Source organism: Numida meleagris, chromosome 1 (assembly GCF_002078875.1).
Source record: "Numida meleagris isolate 19003 breed g44 Domestic line chromosome 1, NumMel1.0, whole genome shotgun sequence".
In the NCBI taxonomy this organism is placed as follows: Eukaryota; Metazoa; Chordata; class Aves; order Galliformes; family Numididae; genus Numida; species Numida meleagris.
The window spans coordinates 35,720,115-35,738,235 of record NC_034409.1 but is presented as its reverse complement, the minus strand read 5'-3'; the positions used below and the strand labels follow the sequence as shown (position 1 = coordinate 35,738,235).

General features: G+C 42.4%; 2 protein-coding genes across 3 annotated transcripts in view; one reads left to right on the top strand and one right to left on the bottom strand.

Moving 5' to 3' along the window:
- Positions 1-1,409, top strand: part of CPM (carboxypeptidase M) — a 34,325-nt gene extending 32,916 nt beyond the window's left edge. The window contains exon 9 of the mRNA XM_021385130.1: positions 180-1,409. Within this exon, the coding sequence (XP_021240805.1) occupies positions 180-413 (234 nt within the window). The 3' untranslated portion in view covers positions 414-1,409. The remainder of the gene's footprint in view (positions 1-179) is intronic.
- On the bottom strand, positions 1,686-18,003 carry MDM2 (MDM2 proto-oncogene). 2 transcript variants are annotated; one of them, XM_021385127.1, is made up of 10 exons: positions 17,793-18,003; positions 16,090-16,164; positions 15,604-15,737; positions 14,718-14,767; positions 13,646-13,713; positions 13,410-13,503; positions 10,741-10,901; positions 9,758-9,913; positions 8,355-8,432; positions 1,686-7,469 (listed from the first exon to the last, which is right to left on the bottom strand). In XM_021385127.1, exons 1-10 carry the CDS (start codon positions 17,859-17,861, stop codon positions 6,900-6,902), a joined length of 1,455 nt encoding a protein of 484 aa, XP_021240802.1. In that variant the 5' UTR covers positions 17,862-18,003; the 3' UTR covers positions 1,686-6,899. The 2 variants fall into 2 exon arrangements, with proteins under 2 accessions (XP_021240802.1, XP_021240803.1); XM_021385128.1 differs by having other exon boundaries at positions 10,741-10,898.

The window sequence follows — 18,121 nt, the reverse complement described above, 5'->3', positions numbered from 1 at the left end:
GGGGGTGTGGAGGGGGGGAAGTGTTTGTTACTGTTCCCAGCTCAGCTTTTGTCGTTTCCTCTTGCTGTAGCTCAACTTACATTTAGAACATTTTTCCTATACACTGAAAATGTAAACAAGTTTCACAGCTGAACTCTGTGTTTAAAACCAAATAAGAAATCTTTCGTGCTCGTTCCCAGGCCACGGTACCAGGATTTAAGTCGATGCTGAAGACGGTGGACATCCGCGACAACACCGCTAACTTCAGCGCTCTGAAACAAGACTTCTCGTTTCCAGAGGTCTCTGTCAAACCAAGACTGGCTTCGTGCCCGAGAACTCCCCTGTACCAGGAGCTCGAACGTTCTTCAGCTGCAGTAAAACCAACACTACATATCTTGGTTTTAGTCATTGTTACAATTTCAATTTTCAAATGAAGTCAGGAATTACACGGCATGGCATAACCCTCCCGCACAAATATGGCTTCTGAAACAAAGATTGTGTGTAAGAGAACGTTTTTGTAAAGCTGAGAATTTGGTTTATAGTCGCGTTTATTGCATTTTGTAAAATACTGCCTCGACAATCAAATGTTAGACTTTAATTAGACTGTCACTTTTCTACAAGAATATTTTTACTTCAAAGAAATACCACACAGCCTATGGAGATGATCACTGTAGGTGCTTGCTGCAGTGTTGCAGACGCACTTTAAAGAACTTGCCAGAGTTCAAAAAAAGTTTGGGATTGTGCTGCAAACGTTTCCCAGTGGTGCTTTGCTGGACCAACAGTTCGTGTGCCCACACGCATGGAAGCAATTAGTTCCATCCTAATTTCTCATAATAAAGCCATTGCTACAAATGAAGAATGACATTTTTAACTATGCTCTTTCCTGTCTAGACAAATGAGACTGATCTGGACTGAAATGACATCAGTAACACACGTTCTAAGGAGGGATGCTGGGAGTAAGTAGTGGGAGGTACATGCCAGAGGGCTGTGGTGCTGGAGGCTCAGTGCTAGCCTGTGCCACCAGGCAGACCTCAGAGGAACACTGTTTTCAATAGTTCTTAAGTCTCTGAAAAATATATAGAAGTAGTCTTCTACAATTGAAGAACAATTTTTTTTTTTTTTAACTTTTATTTGCCCTTTTCTTAAACAATTCAAGTAGCCAGAAGAGATCATGTTTGGAGACACCTGTGTTTTCCTGTACAGGCATTCAGATATGTGGGAACACAGCTGGCCGTTGATGCAAGTACAGCATTGTAAGTGCACCACTGTTAGTAACCTGCACTCCTCTCTCTCCCACTAAGACACTGCAGCAGGGCCGTGGCTTCTGTGCCAAAGTGTAAATGCACATTGCTACTGAAACCACAATGCGGACTCAGAACGACACGGGTGTATGTAAGACAGCAGTTTGTCAGTGCCTCTGTTTGCCCTACCTCTTGGATTGTCTGCTTTTCTCCCCCACTTTTAAAAGCTGCAGTGTTCACCAGTCAGAGCACAGTAACAGGGTGAAGCCTTGGTTCTGATTCTGTCACATACAGCACAAGGAACAGGAGAGCCCTGAAGTTTACCACTCCCCAAAGCACGTGATGCAGGAGGAGCCTGTCCACTACCCGCCCCAGGAACCTGCACTGCTGTTACAAAATTAAAAATAGGCATGAAAATCACATAGCACTTCAAAAAAAAATCAAATCACAGCCATGAAAAAAGCATGGAGGAGGATATAAACACATCTTTATTTAAAGCTTTTAAACAGATACCATGTTTAGTTTCCTCAGAAAAGGGAAAACTTGAAACCCAAACACAAATGTAGTACATGTAGGAAATTCTTCTCATAAATGGAACTATACTCTGTGCAATGTGAGCGGAGAGCTGTATCTTACTGAACGCATCAGTGCACGCAATGCTCAGCCAGTAGCACGCCCAGTCAGTCACTGAAGATGGGGGCAGCGCTCTAGAAGTGGCAGAATTGCATAGTTATGTCATCTCACACTCAACTGTCTATTTAATAATGACTCCAGCTCCGCACTGTCAGACAACAAAGTAAGACTCTGCTGTGGGAAACATTTGATATTTTAGGTGTTATGCCATTCATTTAGCTCAAAACCAAAAACCGCCTGTTGGTTCTTCAGGCTGCTGCTTTAAAGCAACACGTACTGAAGAGGAGGAGACAACGCTTCTTGAAGTATCAACAACTTTTGCACGTACAATACATACAACAGAAACACATTCTCTTTTTCAGTGCACCTGTGGTAAGCAAGTATACTTTTCCGCTGGCACGTACCACAGCAGTAACTCCCCTTCTTTTATGCTGCATTGCACAGCAAAGCGTCTCCTCTGCCTGGGATAAACACAACAGCAGCTTAAGGTTAAGATGGGAAAGAAAGAATGTTTCAACCCAATACTGATTTGTTTATTCACTTCATTTTATTGTTTTATTATGCTTCTAATAATGTTCTACTCTCCCTCCTGTAAGAACATGGTTTTCTGAAAATTATTCTTGTTGGTGCTTTCTCTGAGAATGAGGAATTGCTTTTTGACCTCACGTTGGTCTTGTAGGGGAAAAACGAGCCGTAAGTCCTCTGTGTGGTTTCACATCCATACTGAATTTTCAGAGAGTGACATTTAAAGAAACACAAAGGAATTAGAACTCAGTGATAAAACTGTACCAGGCTGTTGGAAATAAACGCAACACCTCATCAGTTACATTCTGTAGCAGATTTACCCTTTGTAAACCAGCCTCCTCACTGAAGCTGCAGCCAGAGCCTCAGCGTGGCACAGACAGCACAGCTCAGTGCCACCACCACACAACGCTTCCTAGGAGCTGCTCCACAAAACCAAACTTTGCAGCATGAACACTCGATACCACCAGCAACCCAGCTACCTGCTTCACTCCCACAAGTTTCTAACAGATGAAGGCAACGGACTTTTGCAGAAACGGAGCTGAAGATATAGCATTAAAGGTTCTCAGTTAATTTAACATTCACCAGCCCCAGCATTATCTGAGTGTCAGATGCTGAACCAAAGCAGCTTTGGCAGCTGTCTCGAGTATTTCACTTCATACTTGGCGCTCCTGGCTAAAGGGAAAAAAAGCATTTAATCCAAAAGTGGTTTTCTTGCACTCTATAAAAAAAACAACTGTGAGTTCTTGCAGCGGTTGTATTCAACTACTGCCTACCTGAAGCGCACACAGTTGCTGGAACTGCAGCCTTCTCAGTTCTGTTGGTTCCCTCAGCTCCCTTGGTTACCTTCCCAAATGTGAGGGAACTCACCACCCAGCGCCTCCCGTTGTCGTGTCCCATCTTCCAGACACTGCCCTCCGATGTTCACAGCACAACAGAGCAGCGTGTGGCTGCAGTGGGAGACGCAAAAGCATCCCAATAGAAACCACCACCAAAACAGTTTCCCTGTGCTCACATCTCATCAGCTTCTGCCTCTACTCGGTGAGTGTTTTATGGCTTCAACACCGAGACGGCTTTAAGGGAAGGACAAATGAAAACAAAGGCATACGTCTTCCATCCCTTCACCTGAACATAGCCTGCATCTCTGTTTTAATGCTACAATTTCTTGAATACTCCTCTTGTAGCCGTGACTTACTAAGCACACGTGTTTATCTGTACATGCACCAGCAGACCAATTCAATAAATTAAAGCTCACAACACTAACTATAAGCACAAGAATATTTACAAACTGCAATAAATTAATCATTAAAATGTGTACAATATGAAATAACGATCTGAAAGAGCTCACCAAGTAAGATCAAGAATCCACTTTGATGCCACAACGTTCCCAACTTTTGCACCACTACGGAGGATGGGCTGTGGTTATCTGTCTGCCACAAGGAAGAGAGCAGTCAGCAGCTCATAGTCAGCACTACAGAGCGCAGCGTGGGGTGAGCACATGGTGACAAACCCCAAGGTTCCAGCACTTTGGGCCAAACGCTGCTCTCAGCCGGGTCTTGGTCTGCCCTGCACACATCCCTACCAGCTGCTCTGACAGGAAATGAGACAGATGCCAATACCCCATCACTCCACACCCTTATTTGTAAGGCACTCTTTTTAAAAGGAAGCAGAAGACAAGAACGAACAAACAAAAAACCCCACTGGCCGCTAAAAATAAAATTAAGCCAGAAAACATCATTCAAAATAAAAAATTCACTGACAGAGTAGTATGGCCAAGGATGCAGGCCCCAAAATTACTCATCTCCTCGGTACTCTATGGAACGGAGGGTGTTTCCAGGGCTGTTCTCTACAAAAGAGCATGTGCTAAGGAAGTAAGACTTCAGATCATACAGGGAAAAGTCAGTTGTGCTGTACGCTCCTGTTTTACCTTTTGCCAATGCAGAAAGCTTTAATAGGAAGTGAAACTATTTCTGAAGGAAAAGCCCAAAGCTGAGTACTTGCAAACAGCAAGATCATTGCTGTGACTGTTCATGCATTTTTAAGAGCTGATTTTTTTTTTTCCTCCTTCTTCAATATGGAGATCACCCAAGGGAGCTGGAAAAGAACGCCCAGAGCAGGACAGCGCAATTTGTCCCAGCAGGAACTGGGTTAACAACAGCTGCTCCCCACCGCTGGGGTTACACAGCAACCACAATGACTGCAGAGAAGGTATCAAACTGAAGAAGTCAACAAATATTCATCCATCACAGTGTCTCCTAAGTACACTCCCCATTTTATCAGTGCTTCTCCCAACTACACAAGTTTACAATCCCCTGCCAACTGCACGCTGCAGGCCAATAGGACCGCTGATCAGTTCTGATATGCAGCAGCAGTCAAACAGTCCCTTTGAGCTTCCCCATGCTTCAACTGATCAAATACAAATGAAGAGAAATGAAGAGGAAGCAGTGCTAACAGAGGCAGGTAACCACCAATGAGAAGCACTGCTAGCTGAAGAACTTAAATGCCACCCAAAGGACTCCTCTAGCGCAGGCCGAAGGATTACCAAAGGCCAGCACGAAGGCCTGCAGCACCTTCAGCAGCTTCCAGCTGACTGCTGCCCTTAGAAAAATTGCAAGGAACAAGAAATTTGCACGTAAAGCAATTCTTTCTTTGAAGAAATGTACAACTGAGTTTTCTGTTTTGTTTAGTTAAAATGAACAACGGTGAAGCTTCAGAGGTATCAGTAGCTTTTAGTAGAAGCTTTCAACAATTAGGTCAACTGTACGAACAAACATCACTGACTCAGGTGGGGATTTCTTTGCAGTCAAGTGTTTACCAAGTTTCTACTGCACGTTTTTTAGTTTACACAAGGAAGTACCTAGGAAAACTAGTAGGTACTTTCCTGTATTCCTGGCATTTCCAGTCCTGCTTTCCAGGCATCTATACCAGAATAAATATTTCAGCTCTGAGGTGGAAGTAATTTAAACAACGCAGGCCTTTGTGCCAGCGCAGAGGCACAAACAGTTTCGTACTGGTGCTGCCAGGGTAAGGAAGCCACATCTCCAAGGGCTGTGGGATGGTAAAACACAGCACATCTTCTGCATTTAGATTACATCTCCATTCTTGGAGCTCTCCTGACTCTAAAACTATTTGTTGGCTCCCGCTGGACGGCTGAACAGTGACTATCTGTCAAATTCATGAGCTGAGAACACCTAAATCCCCTTCTTGCAGTCTGGTCATCCAAAAGAAGAAACAGAACCCACCAGTGCAGGAACTCTGTCTGAAGAGCAGGTCAGACGAGAAATCCAACTACGTCTTTAGACACTTTAGCTTACAAAAATATATTCACGCTACCTCCTTTGAATGCATCACAGACCTAAGTCAATTAGCATACTTCTTAATAAAGAAACCAACACATTTCACAAAGGTTTTGAGGAAGTACAGTGAGGACATAAGAGCTAAAAGAAGGACGGATGGATCCAACCGAGACAAAAGTCTTATCTGGCCAGAACTTTGCAGCAGGTTTTCAAAATTTGTGCGATACAGAAAAGAAAAAAAAGAGAACGGCAGAAGCCAGAAAGGCTGCTGAACTGAAAAAACTGGGCAAAAAAGAAGTACAGAGCTTCTTTCTCTCTGCAAGTGGAGGTGGACTTTTTTTCCCTTACTATTTTGATGCAAGTGCAGGAAAAGAAAACAACCTATAAACATCCCCTATTACTGGTGATTTGCCTTGCTTTTTAGTTAAGTTCTTCTTTAGTCATTAGTCACTTAACTTTAATTAAGTTTATCTTTCCTGTTCACATCTTTCACACACTGCTAAAATAACGAGGCCGGTACAGACCACTACATCCATACCATGTTTTAAAAGTCCCTTTCTCAGGATATTTAAGAGGCAACTGTAAGACTGGTCAGTGACTTCTCACAGCGTATTCATACAGCCCTGAACTTTACAAAGTACATTCTAACAAAGTACAGTTACTTTTTACTACAGCTTCCCTGGTTTCCCAACAAGCATCCAAAAGATTTCCCTCTTGAAGGGATTTATTTTTGGGGAGTGAGGGAAACAAGGCTCTATTCTGTTCTTTTACTGACTTAGATGGTTCTGATTCTGCCTGGTGCTTTCACTAGGCAACAGACAGTGGAATGTAGAGAATCTTCTTTCTTCTAAGCTGACTTTAAATGAACTCTTCAAAATGTCCCTCCTCTGATCATCACTGAACTGGGGCTTGCAATACTTGTAGTCGATACCGTAATTGAAACGTCATTGACTTTTATGTACAGTAAAACAGCTGGAAAGTCAAACGCTGACCAACAGGAATTGGTTTCTTCTATTGAAAGGCATTTAAAATGTTCAGTGTTAAATTAACTAGTAAATATCAGGCAAAACTTAAAAATTCCAGTGCATTTGCTTCAGCAATGACTTTTCATACCAAATGTAAAGACACTCAAAATATTAATCTGCAATAAGCATATAAAAATAATTTCTTACTCCTACTCTTCTTTGCTGTACCTGTTTATGAGTTCCTTTTGTTGCTTTCCATTGCCCTAGCCAAAATAAGTTAGTACAATCATTTGTATGGGCTGCCTGCACACTGGGCAGGGTTTGTTCCTCTTCTTCAGTTTTCTTGCACATGTAAAACACGACATGAGATGTCCCGTTTTGCCATGTACTATGCAGCCATTTTTCGGCCTGCTCTGGCATATGACACAGGGCTCTATGCTGCTAACAGGCAGACTGGACTCCATACTTTCCTCTCTATCTTTCATTTCTTTCTTCTCGGGTTCCTTGAAGTCCTCCTGACTACTGCAAAACACGCTACTAGATGTCGAAGGCTGAGAATAATCTTCACTTTCCTGGGACTCAGATATCTGTGCTGCTTTATCCTCATTCTCCTCCACAGCCGGTTCTTTATCTTCATTCGTTTTCACCTTCTTACAGTCAGGAACATCAAAACCTTCCTCAGACTCCAGGTGGAAAGAGTCTTCTAATTTGCTCTTCACCAGTTTATCACTCTTCTCTTTAGGAAGCCAGTCCTCGCGGAGGGCCCAACATCTGTGGCAATGTCGTGGAAGCGGAGGATTCATTTCACTACATTCTGGGCACTTCCAATAATCCTTTAGTAAATTAAAGGTTGAAACAGCTTAAGCTACTTGGAATGCTCACAACTGAAGTATTTAGAGATCACAAGAAATTCATTACTGCCAAAACAATAGCGATTTTGAGCTATCAACAATTTTATGTAAGAATTCGACTCAGTGTCTAACTCCCTTTTATGGTCCTGGATTAAGATAGCCTCATTTTTATATGACTTTCTATTTTTCTTACTTCTTACAGTAGATTTGTGAAATAGAAGCGTAACAATAAGGCTTACTATTTCTAAGCCAAAATTTAAGAAAATTCTTTCTGGCAAAATGGTCGCTATTCCCACCGGTTTCAGCAACGAGCTCAACTGGAAATTGGAGACTGAAGGCACACTGACCCTGGGATGCTGAGCTGCTGGTCTACAGAGCGGCCAGATGAGGGCACTCTGACACAGCCGAGCGTCACTCACAGGGCACCAAACATCAGCCATTTGAGAAGAGTTGCATCACTGCACCTCAGAGCTTACTCCACACCATTCCAAAAATAAGCCACCATCTCACTGAAAACACGCTTTGCTTGTAAGGACAAATACCCTCCTTAGAATTAATGCACAGAGATGGAAAAAATTAAAAAACTACTTATTTGGAACACCTGAAATGCTTTCTGATTTGAGCTCCGAATAGCATCAGCGACATCAAAAGCGTAAGAGACTAACTCTAATCCCTAAAAACAGAGTACAGGCATTCTTCCATACCTAAGCACTGCTATGTTTTTAGGTGGTGGCTAGCCCTGTGTTTGACAGGGACAGGAAAGTCCCCCAATCTAGAGACCACCAGATCCATGTTTCGGATTCATCGACGTGCCTCAACCTACTGTCAAGTGCACCCAAATGCTTTGCCAGTCAAAATTTTACTCACGGCTAGAGAAATCTCTGGATCTTCATTGAATGAATCAGAATCACTATCTTCATCTTGATAAATAGTCAGCTGATACACCTATTCAAATTAAAAACATAAAAGCATTGATGTAACTGACATTTGGTATTCAAGTGAAAAATCTGGTTTCTGATAGACTAACTTTTAATAAAATGCAATACCAAAAAATGATGCATGCACTCTCTCTTTATTAAAAAAGTAACTCCACAAAATTTGATGACTAGTCTAGAGATGGAGGAAGAATCTTTCACATCTGGAATACATTATGAAGAAAAATGTAGAGTATCCAGACAGAAGGAACCACTTCTACAGAAGAGGTTCTACTCAAAGCTGACGAGGCTGCACCTGGAGCCCAGAGTGGATACAGAACTCCCAGTACAAGAGAGACAGGGAGCTGGGGCTGCAGCCCGGGGTAGGGACAGACTCGTTAATGTGTAAAAATATCTCAAGGAAGAACACAAAGATGACTAAACCAATTTATTTTTTTTTTTGTGTGCCCAGTAATGTGCACTAACTGGAGCACAGGAGGTGACTGAACACAGACACTGGCTGCCCAGAAAGGCTATGGAGTCTTCTGCTTGGAGGTCTTCAAAAGCTGTCTGGGCAAACAGCTCTAGATGGCCCCGCTTGATCAGGAGGATTGGACAGGGTGACCTATAGAGGCTCCTTCCAACCACCACCATCCTGTAATGGTTAATACTGCTCTTGGGGGCAAGGGAACACCTCAGTCCTTTCTTCCCCCAAAGCAAACCAGTCTTATCTCACCGCAGCACTCTAACTCACTGCAAATCACTACAGCCAGTCCGATTCCTCCCCTCCCAGGAATCATGATCACATATGCCCCTGTCTGATTCGGCCTTCGGTACTTACCTGATCTTGCCGTGAGTCAATTTAGCCCTTAAGTAACAGAAAACTAACACAGAAAAAAAATATTTTCCTGCTTCTCTCTTGATAGTCCAGATATCTAGCTCTCTCAAAAATGATGGCAATATCTATAGTGCTGTCTTCAACCCTTCTAATGAAAATTTCTGAAACTGTATTTAAGCATGCCTCTATGTAACGCGTATTCACTGAAGCAAGTGACTTAGAAATACCCCTTCCCAAACTGTTACTAGGAAAGTTTCCATTCACAATCACATTCACAAACACTTTTGTGTTGTCAAAAGCTCAACAGGTGTTCCAAATGAATGCCTCTACAATTAGTTATGTAAGAACAGTCTCAACCACACAGACAGCTATCATCTCCAACTAGTGGGCCAGAATCAAATGTCTAGATGCAATTTGTCATGTAGCACACCAGAAGGATTACTGTTGTTTCCTGTTGGAATTCCAGCATTTAGCGGTCATGTAATTTCCTTCCCCCAGCTTTAAAACAAAAAAAGTACCTCATCATCTTCATCTGTGAGCTCCTGTCCTTCTTCATTATGGCTGTAGTCTTCTGAATAAATAGATTCAACTTCAAACTCTACACTAAACTGGTCTGAAACAGAACCGTGGTCAAACCAATCAGAGTTTTCACTTAGTGAACTGGCATCAAGATCCTGAATGAAAAGAAAGAAAACACACGTTCAACCTCACTAGTCCTTATCCATAACCATTCCTCATCTTAACAGTAGATGAAAAATCAAACAATACAGCAGCTATCGAAGAAATGAGAACAGCTGCTGTTAGACTGAATCGCACTTAGCCAGCTGTAATCCGTTTGTCTCCAAAACAAAGCCAGATCTGAAAGCTTTTGGTTAGCTCTGGAATAGAGGCAGCAGTCAACCTACAGCCACCTTGGTAACTGCTGCTATTATTTCACAAAGGCTCTCCTAAAAAGTGTAAGAACACATGCAAGAAGATGCTGTCTTTTGGCACGTGTCATCAAATTCTCTGCTCTTCATCAACAAAATAGAGAAAGCATGAGCATACAGTATGAGCTCAGTCAATGCAGAGTACAGCATATGACTAGGAATACTGCCAGCTTAGATCTTCAGTAGCAAAGCTGTACTGGAATTACCAGAGGCCTACAGCTATTACAAAATACAGACTGTTAGCGACTACTTTTCTTCTTTCATCATTCTAAGAAATACGTATTTTAAAATAAAAGATATCTGACATTTTTTCAATACTGTGCCAAACAGGAAGAATTTGTCTGTTTTTTAGGAATAGTCTGAGTTGGTATTTAAAGTGTTCACTTCAGTCTCGTCAACAAATCTATGAAAGATCCTGGCCCACACCCACGCATCCCCCACCGCCCGACTTCTCTTTCCTCAAACTCAGTTCCCAGATGACAAATTAATTACAAAACCAACGCTTTAGGATGGATATTTGCACTTGTGCTATCTGCAAACTGTGTCACAAAAAAGTATCTATTTTGACTTACCGGAATGGAAACAGAATCTGTGGAATCACTGCTGTTGCTTCTTTCATGGCACAGCCCACTGACTACACACCACGAGAGACTTTCATCAAAGGTCAACGAGATGCTGTCTGACTTATGACGTTTTCTTCTGTCACTATGCAGATCATCTGAAGAATTTTCTTCTGGGCACATTCAAGAATTTTTATTACTCCAAAACATCTATGCAATGTACAGTTTATTTATTTATTTATACAGTAGCTTAAATTACAATTTACTTAAGTAGAAATTCAAGAAAAATAAAATTATCCAGAATTAAGTAAAGACACCAGAAATAAGCTTAAGACAATACTGTAACACTGAGAAAGGTGAAACGTTCCTGAAACCAGCAATTCATGGGCTGGCTTTCCCTACTTGTCCCATCAGTGTAGCTTTTAAAGGGCAGCCTCCTCATGCAAGAAATAAAATAATTGCAGATTTGGAAGCATTTTTACCCCACTTCACACAGGACACTCACAATAAGCCTCTATTGACTTTAAGGAAAACAGTTAGGATTTAAATTGCGCTAACCCCCTCTACGGTCAGAGGACATAAAGAGGCCTTCAGGGAGCTTACAAGCCCGTCCAGAATTTGGAGGGAGATGAGTAACTAGCTCCCAGATCAAATGCGTGAAGAGGACCTCGTGCGAGGCAAGATTCAGGATCAAGTTTCAGACACCGCAAGAAATTTAACAGTTAATATCAGCACTATATGCAATTGTATTTACTCTGAATTTTTCTAATACGTCATTATGTAAATGAGTTGGACAACACGTGAACAAGAAAATCTACATACTACGTAAAAACTGAAGCATGAAAATACTACTTTAAGCTATGCTTATTAAATATGCTTAGTCCGAAAGCCAAAAAGCAATGCTTTTTTACATACATCATGGTCCGATACAACAACCTACAGCAGCATAAGCAGTAGGGAGACAGCACTTATGGGGCAGCTAAGTCAAAATTCAGCTCCACTGACTTTTAGAATGATTTATAAGAAAAAAAATTCTTAAAAAGGCATTACAAAGTCAGTATGTATGTGCAGTGGAGTGAAAATTCCCCAAGAGGACTGACAACTTGGCTCAGCAGACCTCAGTAAGCACCTGCTGTCCCCTACAGGCGCCCTCTGCACACCCCCTCTATTGCCCAGCTTCAGCCTGGCCCTGTGAAACACACCAAAAATCCACAAGTGTCCAAGTCTTGAATTTTTCATCGTAAAAGAAAAGAGAACAAAACACTTGTACATACTTTGAGACTTCTCTTACTTTCCCTTGGTGCTTCTTGGCTCAGCCCCTTTTCTTTTTCCGCCCTGAGAGCCCCACCAAATTTGGTGCCCCCAGGCCCAAGGGTTGCTCCTCTCCATCGTTGTCCTCATTTAGTTGTCATGGCTCCATGCTGTACTGATACTGTACCACCACAAGTTTTCTATACACTATGTAAGCGGCTCCAAAGGAGCCGCTACCATCACAATTTAACAATAAGAGTGGTTTAAAAGGAAGATTTCCTATAAATTAGAAAAAAAGTGTATATAAAAACACTATATTAAAAGAACTTTTAAGGTTGTAACAAACTAATAAATGGATGCAAAGACAAGAGTTAATAATCAAACCTACAATAAGTAAGCACAACACAGGACCTTACGTGCTCTGGGTCGTGCCTAAATATTACAGGTTATGATGATTAACTGTGACTTTCCATCCCTTCATCAGATTTTGTTGCAACATTAAAACGTTCTTTTAATTTAGTGCAAACCGCTTAGCAAAGCAGCACAGTTCTTGGACTGACTAATAATATAGAAGTCTATGCTGAACACACACGAGAAACAAGAAACACTAAACAAAAATTGAGGAACTTTAAAACGTTCCCAAGCAAAAGAAGAAAAAAAGTAAATCTATGCAATGACAGAAGGTTATCACTGCCCAGTAAGTTCAAGCGTCAAGTCACGATGCAACAAAAGTAAGCGATGAAACAAAGCTGTGTAAGGGATCTGAAGGAACGGTACGTAAGTGGAACTGCACAGAACACCTCCATCGAGCAATTTCAAGTTACACAAGTTTTTGCTGACCAACTTGTTATTTACTAACTATCAGAAGAAACACTCCATAGTTTGCAGACGTATTTAGCAGTGATTATTAATTAACCACAATAAAGAGGAACCAGAGACAAACACAACACTTAAGTGGCCAGACTCTTAGGAAGTGCTTAAGGACTGGTCAGGTACCTAAATATATCCAACTGCATTATCAACTGAAATCCAATGAGAATCGCTTTTAGAGCAAAGAAAATGTTAAGTGTTGTGGCTATCCACAGAAGGACCTGAAATGCATTTGACTGCATCAGCAGAAACAGAAGTGTTCTCATCGTGAAGACAGCACAACTGATTAAGTCCTGCTGATGTGAATAATTTGGATAGATCCACGACACAAATTACTCCACTACCTCACTAACACTTCTAGTAACCCAAACCATAACATGACACTGGAGCAATGCGAGGAATTGCGTATTTCTTCCAGACTGAATGCTCCAGCTCAGATAAGCAGAGAAACACAGTGTTTGCTAGCATCTCTCAAGGCCATTAAGGCAACAAGATGTTCTTGTTTGTTTGCTCTAAGCGGTCATGACACTGAAAGCTCTGCATCACGAATCTGCACTTACCAGATTCACTGTGCGTTCTCCTCCTGGATGATGTCGTTGGCTGGGAAGTCACGTTTGATGAAGTCTGCTTCTCTTCTAACTCTTGCATGGATTCCTGATTAACAGAAATACAGAATAAGCCCACGCATGAATATGAGGTAGGTAAGGACTAGAATTACTTCAACTGCATCCAAACAACTGACAATATAGAAATGAAACAGAATTTATATCTCAGAACACAAAATATTAAACATCACCTTTAGAACATTTTCTTTGTCAAGCTGAAATTTGGCATCATCCTCAGGTGGGTCAGCAAGCGCAGAATCTGAAAACAAAGCAGTGAAGTAGCACTGAATTTTGTTATTAATTCCCATGAATGAACACTGTACCTTAGCTGTGACTCTGCAGGTGAAAGAATATACGTACAAAATATTTTTACATTTCTACGAAGTATATTTTACCAGCTATCATCTTACATGAACGCTGAATTAAATGACATTAAATAGAAGAAAAACAGACTGCTGTTAATTATGTATCTTTACTACCAGGCAGACCATGAATTAATCAATTATCTTCAAAGAAAAAAAAAAATCTAAATTTAAGTTTGCTACCATAACAATAAGAATTAATAATGGCAGCCCTTAAAAAGGCATCTCCAGCAGCTGAATGTGCACTTTTAGAAAAAATTAAAACCAATGAACGCTGTAATATGGATTTAGAAATTACAAAACAGCTTCCACTACTTAAACTCTGCTACACTTATTATATTAGCCAGAAATTACAGCTAAAGTGATTTAGTATTTTATGGTGCAGAAAAGTTACTTATTTGTTAAGGGTTTTTTTTGTTTGTTTGTTTTTTTAAACAGAGGACTCAGCATTGACAGCGTTATCTTCTAGTTCAGTTCTAAATACGTCAGTCCGTTCTGCAAATGAAAACAGAACACTAACGGAACAGAAAGCATTTGCTCTGACTTCATTGTTGGCATAAGCTCACAACGCTCATTCTTGGAATTAAAGCCTCCAACAACACAAAGTTCCAGCCATAAGAAATGCAAGCAGCTTTTCAATCAAGTCCTGTTTGTGCTTCAGTTGGTTTAAATCCCACAAAATTATCCAAACGCAGTTCATACCTTTCCCCGCCCCAAAGAAATACTGTTTGCTCTAATCCACCATCACCTGCCATCGTTCCACACACTTCTGCATAAGGCCCAAAAGCTAACTACGGAGAGGCAGATGCTATCTGATCGCCACACAAAAGAGGCATCAACATGAGCTACATTTTCTCTTCTACCATTTCCCAAAACAGAAGGCTCTCCCAAACTAGCTTACCTTGTTGGTTGATTGCTATCAGATTTCTGGAAATCATGGAATATATTCTCCTTAGATGGGGATAAAGAAAGATGTTGCACGTTAGCTACTTTAGAGTTCATACATACATTCCACACTTTGCTGGAAAGATGTTTTATTTTTTCAACCGTGTTAACTGAAGATTGCCCCAAAAAAGCAGGGCAATTCCTATGACAAATGTAGAAAACAGTTATTCTGAAGTGCTGAAACATTTTCAGCATTGTTTCACTCAAAGGAAAAGGAAGAGATTTTATCCATCTCAGTGGAGTCAAGAGACAATTAGCTTCTAAATGCGGAGAACAGAAAAGTCACAATCCCTTTGACAAAGAGCTCCTAACAAATCAGCATTTATTTCTAGCTCTAGCACTGATTCAGAATTACTCTTTTTGGACGGGACTTCTGACAATCCGTACAGAGTCTTGCAAGACAAGCAATTTACTCGAAAGCAATGTTAAAATACTGTAGCAAGGCATGATTAATGGCTAGGACACACCGTGATTACATACTACTGTTCTCTGCTATTAAACTCTAAAACCTCTAAAACCTACGTTGCTTCTTACATAAATCAAACCAGGAGTCTGGTCTTAATGTTTCTGCAATCCCTTTGCAGCTGTTACGTTACAGAAGAGAATTTCTTTCACCTTGGGATGGTCTGAGGCTACTGCAACTCTTGCAAATGTGTGGAACGTTTGGGATTTCTTGATTATGGACACAAAGGTTAGTTCAGAGAAAAATACTACATCAGGTGACAAATAATTATGAAGGAGAGCTTACCATTTTTCAAACTATAAAGCATTAATACAACGCCGCACAAATTGTGTTCTCCATTATTTCACAACCAGATTCTCAGAAAAGAATTCCATTTTACCTGTGTTCTTTTACTGAAAAGCTTGTTACTCCAAATAAATCCCCAAGAAGATCATTTGCACAGTGCACAATATGTTGCTCTTTTTCATCATACAATTGTTTAGACATAATATATTGTCCAAGATAGAATATTACCTGTAAAATAAACCACAGGCATTATTGCATATAGAGGTTTTGCTCTTTGAAGTTCAAATACAAGAAAACACATTAAATTGTGATTTGCTCCTCTCACACCAAGCGCATAAAACTCCCCTAGAGCTGCAATTTTCACCTATCATTCCCTAAGAACTCTGCTGTTCTAGGGACAGGCAGAAGCCTTTGTAGATGTTGAGAAACTTGCTAAACGCTACCTACCAAGTGAGCAAGAAAACTCCAATACCTTGTCTCAGCACCATTTGTGAACCTTACTGTCTCCCCATCACCCAAACCAGAAAAACAATCTCCTCGTATTTACTACAATTCACCTGTATTAATTAAAACTTCTCACCTCCTTCATAGTAAAAGTGTCTTTTTCTGCACCAGCTAACTTCAACAGCTTCAGCAGCAGTGGCTTTGGTTTAACCTGTGTGGGGACGAAGATGAAGAACAGCCTGCAGCAATTATTCACGGAATAGCTCTACATATATACACAGATTGGTTTCCTCCTTCTACGTTAACCTGATATAAAAGACACACAGCTACACGATAACCTACCCAAATGCAAGTTTTTGGCTTTGCAAAGTAAAACTTAAGACCTTTATGACCATCAGGTACAGAGTGCAAGAGACAAAGTCAAGACTGTGCTCCTCTGACATTGCATGAGACTGTGGTTTCACCCTTGGCAGCCAGCTCTGTCCCTGACTCTCATCACTTGGGACAGGCAGACCTTGTCCTTCCCATTGTATTTCAGTCACTCCTACACCCGCAATGCCCTCCCACATGCTGGGCCAGCACTTCTCTCCACAGCCAATCTGTGAACAACTCCTGAGGCAGAGGGAGAAAACACTCCCAAGTGACTCTTCCCCCACTCCCTTTTTCCCCTCTGGCCCTGATCCTATTCACTGCACTGTCCTGCAAACAGCTGTGCCAACAAAATACAGGGGATGAGAACACACTACAGGAGCACCACAACTGCAAGCGAGGTGCCTGCATGACAACTGCTGGAGGGTTCTCTGGGCAATAACAACACTGCCACTTGAACAACAGCATAACAATTCCAGAACCAGGCTAATTTTAGTTATCCTAAAACATTCCTCGAATAAAATACAAGACAAGGAATAAATCTTTAAAGGAAGAAGGGAAGTTTCCCTATATTCCATTTCAAATATTTGCTACGATGAACATCAAGCATTAGTGCGTTAGCAAGAGATCGGTTGCAAGAATCACACAGAAAAGTATGTGCACGACACTGCATGTCTACTCACTTCTCTTCTAAAAGCTTCAGCTCCTTGGAGCACGCAGGACACGGCAGCTTCACAGAGGAAGCGCACGCTAACTTATGGGGCAAGGAAAGAACGCCTGGGAATGCAAACATCTCTGGATCCATCTCAAGAGCCGTGAGCGGAGATCATTCTACCCCCGGCCCCTCCCTCCCCAACACCTGCGTGCTCCTCGCCGTGTGATGTACAGCATCACACTATTACTTTTGAAATAATAACAAGAAAAACAAAAAAAAAAACCACTTTATACAGTCTGCTGTTCTATTATTTGGATATCCTGAAGTTCCGCTCTCGGGCCACGTGTTAAGCTTTAACCTCCCAGGAAAGCAGAGGAGAGAAGCCCCCCAGGTGGGGGGCACGGCGCTCCCCGCCCGGGAGCGCAAAGCCTGCGGCAATTCAGCACCGCTGCGGGCTCTGATTAACACTTCCTTACATAGACCAGCGTAACTCAAAGTGAAAACGTCAAATTTAAATCGCTCAGCTGTGCCGCGATGGCTTCCCCACACCCTGCACGACACCCATCTTCCAGAGCTTATTAACCGTTTTGAACCGCTTCACCGCGAAATTCTCATAAAGTCCCAAGGGGGCTCGCCCAATCCTCACAAGCAAACAGCCTGCCCGCCAGAGGGCTCCGGGAAACAGCGCCCGGCCGCCCCTCGGCCCCCAGCCCCGGGCTGTTCGGCTCCGTTCTGCTCTCACAACGTCGGGAGCGAGAGGCGCCCGTCTCCCCGCACCGCTGCACACGAAGCACCGCCCGCCCGCGAACACTCACCAGAGCCTCCTGCTCCGAGGCGCTGACAGCAGAGCCGTCCGTCAGGGAAGACATCTCGGTATTGCACATTTGCCGGCTGCTGAGGGGAGAACAGGCGTCACGTCACCTCGCGTCACGCAGCCCCCGGAACGCCGCCCGCACACCGCCGTGCTCCGGGCCGGGCTCGGGACAGCTGGGCCGCCTTTATATAGCGCTGCCAGGAGGCAAGTCGGGGCTTGGCTACGGCCGCCGCGGCGCGACATGTCCGAGCATGACCCGGCGCGGCGCTGCCGAGTTACCGCGGGGTGGCGGGGCGGCGCGGCGGCGCTGACTCACGGCGCAGCGGAGGG

What these genes read in the sequence shown, in the direction of transcription:
- MDM2 (XM_021385127.1), bottom strand. Translation starts at nt 17,861, where the DNA reads ATGTGCAATACCGAGATGTCTTCCCTGACGGACGGCTCTGCTGTCAGC. An exon ending in TTTTCAGTAAAAGAACACAG is followed by an intron (nt 14,768 to 15,603) that starts GTAAAATGGAAT and finishes TCCCCATCTAAG; the next exon opens with GAGAATATATTCCATGATTT. An exon ending in TCACAGATGAAGATGATGAG is followed by an intron (nt 8,433 to 9,757) that starts GTACTTTTTTTG and finishes TAATTTGAATAG; the next exon opens with GTGTATCAGCTGACTATTTA.